This window comes from Gracilinanus agilis, chromosome 2 (assembly GCF_016433145.1).
Source record: "Gracilinanus agilis isolate LMUSP501 chromosome 2, AgileGrace, whole genome shotgun sequence".
Classification (NCBI taxonomy): domain Eukaryota; kingdom Metazoa; phylum Chordata; class Mammalia; order Didelphimorphia; family Didelphidae; genus Gracilinanus; species Gracilinanus agilis.
This window is the reverse complement of record NC_058131.1, coordinates 61,167,106-61,178,138: the sequence shown is the minus strand read 5'-3', so window position 1 is coordinate 61,178,138 and position 11,033 is coordinate 61,167,106. Positions and strand designations below refer to the sequence as shown.

The following is an 11,033-nucleotide window of genomic DNA, read 5'->3' as shown; positions in this document are numbered from 1 at the left end:
CACAGGTGAGTCAAGCGCCAAGCCGGCGGAGTCGGAGGAGGCTGATTCTGGGACGCGCGGGTTAGGGCACCAGGCGGGTCCCGGGGCAGGGCACGAGGACGAAGGGCGTCGTCCTCGGGGAGGGAGCGCAGAGCCAGAACCGGCTCCGTCTGGATCGGAGAGGGGGAGCCGGCGGCCCTCGAGCACGTGCGTCCCGTGCCTTTCTGCCCCAGGAGAGAGGCGCCCACCCTGGCTGCGGTTTCCCCACCTAGCGCACGTGATTAGGAGCGCCCACGCTGCCCCTGGCCATTGCCCGCCAGAGGAGGTGGGGGAATGAGTCCCTCTGGGAGCCTTGTGGAGGAGGCGCAAACAGAGAGCGGATTAACCGTCCTCACCCCGGCCTCTGGTCTACGAGGTGAGGCGGCCGCAGCTGCACGTTGCTAGGACTTCCCCCTACTAACCCGCCTCCGGTTAATAACAGTCGCCAGAAGCCCGACTCCTTTCATCTGGGGATCTCAAAGCCCAGCTCCTTAGTTCCCGGCTCCACCCCCATCCAGGTCCACAAACCTTTATGTGGCAGCCCGATTAACCGCAGGTTCTCACGCTGCCTCCTTCGATCTGGCCAGAGGGAGAAACCGAGTCAGCTGGGGAATCGGAAGAGGGACCAGAATCCTCCAAAAAAAGAAATGTGCTACTGTGCTGGGTAGAGTGAAAGAACAAGTCTTGGGGTCGTTGAAGAAGGGCTGGGGGTGGGGTTGACCCCTCACCCCCGCTCCCAAAGGTAGACTGGGGGAAGGAAGAGAAGGAGGGAGACTAATTGGGGGGGGGGGGGAGGGTGTGTGAACAAGCCCTTCCTTTAACTTGCACTGACTACAAGGTTTGTCCGGGGAGCGGAGGGACTGTGTCCTAAGACTTCTGCAGGGCCAGCTAGGAGGCTCAGGAGAGAGCCAGGACCGGAGATAGGAGGTCCCGGGTTCAAATATTACTTCAGACACTTTATAGCTTCCTGACCCTGGGTAAGTCCCTTTACCCCAGTTGCCTAGGCTTTGCCCCTCTTCCGCTTTGGAATCAATACTTAGTATCCATTCTAAGACAGAAGGTAAGGGGTTAAAAAAAGACATTTCTGCGACTCAAAGACTCTCCCAGCATAGAAATGCCTAATAAATGTTTGTTGCTTCTGCAGGATTTACTCAATAAACATTTGTTAAGCCCCTAATTCTTCCAGGCACTGTGCTAAATGCTTAAAAAAATAAAAAAAGAGGCAAGACCCTCAAGGAGTTTACAATCTAGTGGACAACAAATGTATACAAACATAGCTGTGGAAAGAATAAGCAGTAAATAATTAACAGAGGGAAAGCCCGGGAATGAAGAGGGCTTGGAGAAGGCTTCCTATAGAAGGTGGGATTTTAGTTGCTCCTTAAAAAAAGCCAGAGAAGAGGTTAGGAATTGGAGCAGCAGAGGGAGAACTTTTCAGATGGAGATGGAGGGAGGGTCGTGGTCATGGAACAGCTATGAAGCCATTGTCCCAAATTTGAAGTTGGGGATTAAGATATAGGATAATGCCGTGGACAGCTGGGTAGTTCAGTGGATGGAGAGCCAGGCCTAGAGACCTAGGTTCAAATCTGACCTCAGATACTTCCCAGTTGTGTGACCCTGGGCAAGTCACTTGACCCCCATTGCCTACCCTTACCACTCTTCTGCCTTGGAGCCAATACACAGAATTGACTCCAAGACAGAAAGTAAGGGTTTTATTTAAAAAAAAAAAAAAAGATATAGGATAATGCCAATTAAGAAGCAAAGAAAAGGAATCCTCCAAGCCCTGATCAGCACCTGATGCCATCTTTTGGGCTCCATCATGAGTGGTGGCCACAGGGAGAGCCTCTATCTTCCCTGCCAGCCTTTGTCCCTGGCTTCTTTGCCCCTAACCTGGACAGAATGCTCTCTGGAGCCCACGCTGGCCTGGTAGACCTCAGAGAGACACACCTGAACGGGATGACCCAGCTCCAAATCCCTCTTCTACTAATTACTACCTGAGTGACCTCAGACAAATCTGGGCTCCTCCCTGGGCTGTTTCCTCCTCAGTATAATGAGAGGGTTGAACTAAACAATTCCTAAGGTCTCTTCCAGCTCTAAGCTTTCTGATCCTTTGTATCTTTGGGCCAATTCAGTTCCACAAGATCAAACATGATTTATTAAACTGCTGACATATACGATGCACTTAACAAGGTGCCAAGATCAAATCCCGACCTTTGGAGTTTCATCGATTTAGGATGGGAAGACCTCGGGGGTCTTTTTATCTAACCATCCTGCTTTACAGATGAAGAAACTAAGGTTCCAGGGCTTAAGTGATTTGCCTAAGGTCCCCCATGTAGTAAGTGACAAGAGTTGGGAGGAACCTCAGGTCCTCGAATTCGATCCCTTTTTTCTTTGATTCTCCTATGATGCTTCTAACCAGAAAATAAGATGAGTGGACATAATAGCCCACCCAAATGGGAGTGACATTGAAAAAGCACAGATCAGGCCATCGCTCTCCCCCGTTGCCTATTGTCTCTAGGATAAGATAGGAGCTCCCTATCTAACCCTTAAAGCCCTCCTAGACTTATTGCACATTGTTTCCCCACAAGAGCTCTACAGGCAAGCCAAACTGGCCTGTTTAATGGCCTTCCCACACAACTTCCCATGGTCTGTGTCTGTCTGTGTCTGCACAGGCTGTCCCTTCTGCCTGTCTCTCCTGACTCCTCTCTTAGAATCCCTAGCTGATTTCAAAGCTCTGCTCAATTATTACCTCTTCTAGGAGGCTTTTCTTTGATCCCACTCAACTGTAGTGCCTTCCCTCCCCCAAGTCACTTTTGCCTCTGCCTCTCCCTCCTGTAGCAGATTATCTGAGGCATTATCCCAGATCCCCTTGTTCCTGGCCACTCCCCAGAGTACGCTGCTATATCCTTTCAGGGCTCTAGGGTTAACCTTGAGGAGTTGGGATTCCAGTAGCAGAGTTCATGAGCCCCCACTAGTGTGCTTGCTGACATGATTGTCAGGGATAGAGAGCAACCTTTCTAAGGTGGGATCATTTTGTTTTTAAACCCCTACTTTCTGTCATATCAATTCTAAGAAGGAGGAACAACAAAGACTAGACAATTGGGGTTCAGTGGATTGCCCCGGGTCACACAGCTAGGAAGTGTCTGGGGTTAGATTTGAACCCATATTTTTAAAATTTTAATTTGAACCCAATGTGCAGAGGCATGGTTGATAATAAAACCTCCCTACAAAAGGTTAGGACTCTTTCTCCCACAAGTACATACAGATCCTGAAGGAAAATAGGATTTGAGCTTAGAGAAGATGTGGCCAAAGAGTAACAGCTCCCAGAAGCCTTTTTTTTGAGTGTCCTCGAGACAGTCCCCTTAGGCCTAGCGTAGACTTGAATCTCTTTCCTTCATCTCCTCTGGTCTTTCCTGGGCTTCTAATACAGACACTGCTGTCAGATGTTTCTGGGAGCTGCCAGGAACCTGTAGGAAAAGTCTAGAATTCAGTGATTCCCAAACTTTTTTGGCCTATTGCCCCCTTTCCAGAAAAAATATTACTTAGCCCACTGGAAATTATTTTTTTTAAATTTTAATAGCAATTAATAGAAAAGATAAATGCACCTGTGGCTATCACTGCCTCCCTGGATCACTGCAGCACCCACCAGGGGGCGGTGGTACCCACTTTGAGAATCACTGGTCTAGATTATCTTGACCCTTTGAAATTCACAAGGCTCATCTGGCCAAGGTGAGGGCAAGGGAGGAGAGATTGAGGCTGAGGCTTGGGATGCTGCTCCTTTCCCCAGCTGAAACCCTAGGTGATACATTGAATAGAATGGCAAGCCTGGAGTCTTCTTGTGATCAAATCTGGCTAGCTTTGTGACCCTGGATAAGTCACTTCATGCTCATTGCCTCAGTTTCCTCATCTGTCAAATGAGCTGGAGAAGGAAATGGCAAATTGCTCCTGTATCTTTACCAAGAAAAAAACGACATGGGATCTCAGAGAGTTAGACACAACTGAATAACAACAGCTGGGATTTACTAATATACTCTCTCCTCTTGCTTTCAGGCATTTAAATCTCTCCAGTTCTAGACTAGCTCCTTGGCTTTATAGAGTCCCCAAAGGGTATTATTAAATCTCTCACCCACTCTGAATAGGTTTCCCATTGAATCTCATTGAAATGGCATTGATTAATTCCAGGAGGTATCCAGGCCATGCAGATACCTGGTGAACCAGATCTTATCATTTAATTTAGGTATGTCTTTGTTTATGGTTGGGTGGGGGCTGCCTCGATTGATTTACACTATCAAGCACCACCCTGATATTTATTTATTTTGCATAGTGAATTTTATTTGTACATTTTGGCTCCCTCCAATAATACTCAAGAGCCCAGAAGACAGTGGCTTGTTTGTTTCTGGTTTTGTTTCCTCACTGCTTAGCAAGTGTGAGATCTTCATAAATAATTGCTGACAGTGGGACTGATCAGAGAGAAACATAAACTGGGGTGATAAATCTGAGCAGAGAAAGGTAAGCAGGCTCAAGAGGTCAGGGCATACTTCCCGGAAGAGGTGTCATTAGGGTTGACTATGATTTGTGAATTTGAATTTGTTGTACAGATGCAAAATGAAGTGAACTGAACCAGGAGAATCATTTATATAATCACAATAATATCATAAAGACAAACAACTTTGAAAGACTTAGGAACTCGGGTCAATACGGTGACCACCAGCAATTCCAAGAGATTCATGATGAAGCCCATTACCCACATCTTAACAGGTGATCAGCTCTGAAGATGGAGAGACAAGCTTTTTTTTGGACATGGCCGGTGTGGGAATACATTTTGCTTAACCACACGTGTTTATAACAGGGAGTGGAGGTGGGGATGGGAAGAATGTGGATCTTAATGAAAATAAAATAAAATTGTGTAAAAGAAAGAATTCCATGAATACAGAAATGCTATCCCCGTTGGCTCTAGAGAGAACCTCTTTCTAAGGCTAAGTCCTCACTGTCGCCTTTTCTTTTTAACCCTTGCCCTCTGTCTTAGTATCAACTATTTAAAATATTTTTTTTAATGTTAAAACCTACCTTCTATCTTGGAATCCATACTAAGTATGATTTCCAAGGCAGAAGAGTGATACGAACTAGGCAGTTGTGGTTAAGTGGCCTGTTCAAGGTCACACAGCTAGGAAATATTTGGATTCAGATTTGAACTGATCTAGTCTCTACCCACTGAACCACCTAGTCTCCCTTAGTATCAGTGCTAATACAGGAGAGCAGCATGGGATAGACAATTGGGGTTAAATAACTTACTCAAGGTCACACAGGTAGGAAGTGTCTGAGGTTGGTGGCCAGGAATTTCTCCAGGAAATTTCGATATTTCCTTCTTTCCCTACACCAGGGGTCAGCAACGTATGGCTCTCGAGCCATATCTGGCTCCACCTCCCGACTGGCCAGTCGGGGCAGAGCCCCAGGATGTGCCCAGGGAGGCCTTTCAGCCCCGGCTCCATATTCCAGCGCCTTCCGCCTCCATCCTCCTCCTTCCACAGGCTTTTATGGCTCTCAAGGCCAAAAAGGTTGCTGACCATTGCCCTAGACCTTCACTGCCCTTCATTATTAGAATGCATTGTTTCATAACCATCTAACTAGGGTTTCAAGTTGAAAAAAACCTTAATCTCATGTTACAAATGAGGAAATTGAACCACAACGACATAAAATTCCCTTTCCAAGGCCAAAGAGCCAGAAAGTGAGTCAGGATTGGAATGCAGGTCTTATGACTCCAAATTTAGCCCTCTTTGCAATTATTTCCCATTTAAAGGGCTTGCAGTAATTAAAACGATTCTGAGGTAACACTTTTCTCTCCCAGATTGGCTAATATGTCAGAAAAGAAAACTGATAAATGTTGGAGGGGATGCAGGAAAATGGAAACACAAATACGCTATTGGCGGAGTTGCAATCTGATCCAACTAAGCAATGTAGAATTACGCTCAAAGGATTCTAAAACTGTACATAGCCTTTGATCCATCAACACATCATTACTATGTCTATACCTCAAAGAGATTAAAAAATAAAAAGGGGGAAAGGACCTATTTGTACAAAAATATTGCATCTCTTTTTGTAGTAGCAAAGAATTGGAAATTGAGGGCTTGTCCATCAATGAGGGCAGTGATGGGCAACCTTTTGAGCTTGGTGTGTCAAAATTCGCCAAAAAAAAGAGCATAAGGGCAGCTGGGTGGCTCAGTGGATTGAGAGCCAGACCTAGAGAGGGGAGGTCCTAGGTTCAAATCTGACCTCAGACACTTCCCAGCTGTCTGACCCTGGGCAAGTCACTTAACCCCCATTGCCTAAAAAAAAAAAAAAAAAATCAACAAAAAAAGAGCATAACTCGGGTGGTGTGTCACTTCGAGAAAAAAACAACATAATTTCTTGATATTTATAGTTTAAATAACAAAAATGTATAATTGTAATTTATAACTGTATTTAATAAACCAAAATAGGTAATTAATATAGGTAGAATTGTCATCCGTAGTGCAGAGTGTCTACACTACACTACAGCGGATGTTTCATCCTCGGCATGCAGCCCCATACTTCTCTGTAGGCGGCCACATGCAGCCACATGTCATAAAAAAGGGCTACGGTGTGTCAGCAGGTTTGCCATCACCGAATCAGGGAATGTCTGAACAAATTGTAGTATGTGATAATTATGTTATATTATTGTGCAGGATGATTTCAGAAAAACCTGGAAAAACATGAACAAATGCAAAGCGAAGTAAGCAGAACCAGAACATCATATACAGTGACAGCAATATTTTTAAAAAACCTTACCTTCTGTCTTTGAATCGATGCTATATATTAGGTCCAAGGCAAAGGAGCGGCGAGGCAATGGGCTGTTAAGTGACTTGCTCAGGGTCACCCAGCTAGGAAGTGTCTGAGACCAGATTTGAACCCAAGATCTCCTAACTCTAGACCTGGCTCGCAAACCACTGAGTCACCTAGCTGCCCCTGACAGCAATATTTCTTGATGAACAACTGTGACTGCCCTAGTTATTCTTAGCAATGCAGTGATCCAAGACAATCCCAGAGACTCATGGTGAAAAATGCCATCTGCCCTCCAACAAAGAAATGATGGAGTCTGAATGCAGACTGAAATATTTTCTTTTCTTTCTTCTTTTTTTAATGGAAAAATGTTTTACATGATTACACACATAAAATCTATATTGGATTGCTTGCTGTCTCAGGGAGGGGGAACAGCGAGGAGGAATGGAAGGTTGGGCAGAAGAAGGAACTCAAAACTTTTAAAAATGAATGTTTAAAATTGTTTCTACATGTAATCAAGGGAAAATAAAATATTCTTTGAAAATGATAAAATAAAGGTCTTACAGAGGTGATCAATGACTTGTTATAGGTCGTATAAGGGGAGTATAGTAGAACTCCCTCCTCCTACCCAGACTTATGCCAGCATCTGTCCCCAAGACCATCTGATTTGTTTCTGTGTCTGGCCAATATTTATTGAGTATTTGTAATGCTCCCAGCTGGTTGGGGTGGGGCCATGGGGAGATGCCAATCTGGATTAGAAGCCTTCAAATATAGGCATTTTATAGCCTAATTGGAGAGAGAAGATGTCAACCTATGAAAAGATAACCTAGAAAAATCATGGCAGGGTGGGATGATGGAAGAGAAGAGACAGAGACAGGGTGTGTGACATGGTCTAGAGTGGCGGGGCAGACAAGAGAGCTCTGGGAGGTCAAAGGAGAGATCCCTTCTATCTTTTCAAGTAGGAGAGGACTGGGGAAGTGGGAGGAGGAGAGGGTGGGGAAGTGGGGGTACCCGCCGGACCTGGGCAGGGGGTTAGGATTTCGACTGTATACTTTCTGAGGTCTGGATCTGAGACAGACACACTTGAGACACTTAGGAACCATGGGTATGGGCACAGCACTTGAGCCTCAGTCTTGCTTCTCATCTGGAAGGCAGGAATAATAATAGCTCCTCTGTTGTAGTTTAGTCCAGTCCATCACAGAGATAGACAATCAATAAAATAATGAATTAAGCCCTGATCTGAATGAGTATAAATGTCCACACTGGAAATTTCACAATATACTCCCAAGAGATGCCTTCAAACTGGCTCTGGAACAGCCCTGGCTGCACTTGAGAGGTTTCAGAAGCGTTTGTACTTGGGTTCTCGCTGTATCCTTCCTGTAAACATCCCTTTGTAAAAAATGAATCGAGGGGCAGTGAGGTGGTTCAGTGGGTAGACAGCCAGCTCTAGAGACAGACAGGTCCTGGGTTCACATGTGACCTTAGACTCTTTTGAGCTGCGTGGACCTGGGCAAGTCACTTAATTCCAGTTTCTTCCCCTTCTTTTGCTCTTCTGCCTTGGAATTGCTATTTAGAATCCGCTCTAAGACAGAAGTTAAGGTTCAAAAAATAATTGATGTAAATTGGTTATCAGTATTTTTGAGGAGATATCAATGGGTTAAATAACATTGGTGTACTGATCACTGATACTTTTATAGGTCAAGCCTATAAATGAGAAGAACCCACTCTCCCCCCCCCCCCCCGGGAGACACCTGTAACCCTGATGAGGAGATGGAGTCAGCCACACTGAAGGGACCCAATTTTGGTAGGTGTTATTGTTCTGTGGTGTCCCACTCTCTATGACCTCATTTGGGGTTTTCTTGACCCAGATACTGGAGTAGATACTGCCATTTCCTTCTCCAACTCATTTGACAGAGGAGGAAACTGAGGCAAACAGGTGAAGTGACTTATTCAGGGTCACTCAGATAGTTTGCCATTTCCTTCTCCACCCAATTTGACAGAGGAGGAAACTGAGGCAAACAGGTGAAGTGACTTACTCAGGGTCACCCAGATAGTTTGCCATTTCCTTCTCCAGCTCATTTGATAGAGGAGGAAACTGAGGCAAACAGGTAAAGTGATTTTACTCAGGGTTACCCAGATAGTTTCCCATTTCCTTCTCCACTCTATTTGACAGGGGAGGAAACTGAGGTCAACAGGGTGAAGTGACTTGCCCAGGATCCCACAGCTAGTAAATGTCTGAGGCTGGATTTAAACTCAGAAAGAAGATGAATCTTCCTGACTCCTGAACCCACCTAGCTGCCCAATAATAATAGTACCAATGTCCAACGTAGTGAGGGTCACATGAGATAACATTTGGAAAGCCCTTAGCAAACCTTGAAGCTCTATAGAAATGCTAGCAGTGATTACTATTGTTATTATTCAGTAAGTACAATCACAGGATTTAGATCTGGTAGGGACCCTTGAAGGCCTCTAGCACCAACTCCTTCATTTTGAAGTTGGAGAAACTGAGGCACAGAGAGAGAAAGTATATTTGCTCAAGGCCACATGACTAGTAAATAACCAGGGCTGGAAGCCTGGTTCCTCTGATTTTGTGGAGTTTGCTCTACTAGTTGCTTATGTCTGGGATAAATGAATAGGCAAAGAGGGACTCAGGGAATTAAACTCCCCAAAGGTAAGAAAAGTATAATTTGCCATCATTCTCTCCAGGATGTCTAATGAAGTGACTTGCATATAATAGGATTGTTGAATGACCTAAAGGAAGAAGATGGTGAGTAACTGTGGCATAGGCAGGTGATTTATATATATAAAAATGTATAGTATATATATATATATATTATAAAATCTATTACATGTATTTAAAATATATAATATATAATAAAACATGTTACATACAATAAAACATTATATATATATATATATATATATACATACACACACACACATACAGTAGATTTTTACTCAATAGGCAGTTAGGGTGCTAGTTGGCACAGCAGATAGAGCCCTGTGCCTGGATTCAGGAAGACCTGAGTTAAAATCCAACCAGCCTCAGGAGGCAGCTAGGTGGCACAGTAGGTAGAGTGCCAGACTTGGAGTCAGGAAGACCTGGGTTCAAATTTGACCTGAGGCATTTCCTAGCTGTGGCACTCTAAGCAAGTCTCTATCTCTCTCTCTCTCTCTTTTTAATATTTAAATATTTTACTTTTTTAGAAAAATTTTCCATGGTTACATGATTCATGTTTTTACTTTCTCCTTCACCCCCCCCCCCATATCCATCGCACATTTCCACTGGTTTTAACATGTGTCATCAATCAAGATTTATTTACATATCATTGATAGTTGCATTGGTGTGGTCATTTTGAGTCTACATTCCCAATCATGTCTGCATCAACCCATGTGTTCAAGTGGTTGTTTTTCTTCCGTGTTTCCACTCCTGCAGTTCTTCCTCTGAATGTGGGTAGTGTTCTTCACTATAAATCCCTCAGAGTTGTCCTGGGTCATTGCATTGCTGCCAGTACAGAAGTCCATTACATTCGATTTTACCATAGTGTATCGGTCTCTGTGTACAATGTTCTCCTGGTTCTGCTCCTTTCACTCTGCATCAATTCCTGGAGGTTGTTCCAGTTCACATGGAATTCCTCCAGTTTGTTATTCCTTTGAGCACAATAGTATCCCATCACCAGCAGATACCACAATTTGTTCAGCCATTCCTCAATTGATGGACATCCTCATTTTCCATTATTTTGCCACCACAAAGAGCGCAGCTATAAATATTTTTGTACAAGTCTGTTTATCCATGACCTCTTTGGGGTACAAACCCAGCAATGCTATGGCTGGATCAAAGGGCAGGCAGTCTTTTAGCGCTCTTTGGGCATAGTTCCAAATTGTCTAGGAAAGTCTCTTAATCTCAGTTGCCTAGCCCTTGCTGCTCTTCTACTAAGGATACTAAGGAGATAAGGTTAAAAATATATGTAAATATGTATTTATATATGTAAAATATATATGTATACATCTGTGTAATATGTATACATAAATATATATGTAATATATATATATAAATATATATAAATATACACATGCAGCTTCAAACAATTACTAACTGTATGAACCTGGGCAAGTCACTTAATCCTGCTTGCCTCAGTTTCCTCATCTGTCAAATGGGCAAGAGAAGGAAATAGTGAGCCACTCTAATGTCTTGGCCAAGAAAACCCCAAATGGAGGTCTGG

At 44.1% G+C, this 11,033-nt stretch overlaps 1 protein-coding gene across 1 annotated transcript in view; it reads right to left on the bottom strand.

The window, feature by feature from the left end:
* The window catches only part of ESRP2 (epithelial splicing regulatory protein 2), a 43,584-nt gene extending 43,295 nt beyond the window's left edge, over positions 1-289 (bottom strand). The window contains exons 1-2 of the mRNA XM_044659417.1: positions 257-289; positions 4-203 (exon numbers count right to left, since the gene is read on the bottom strand). Of these exons, the coding sequence (XP_044515352.1) occupies positions 4-203; positions 257-289 (233 nt within the window). The remainder of the gene's footprint in view (positions 1-3; positions 204-256) is intronic.
* Positions 290-11,033: the final 10,744 nt, after the last annotated feature.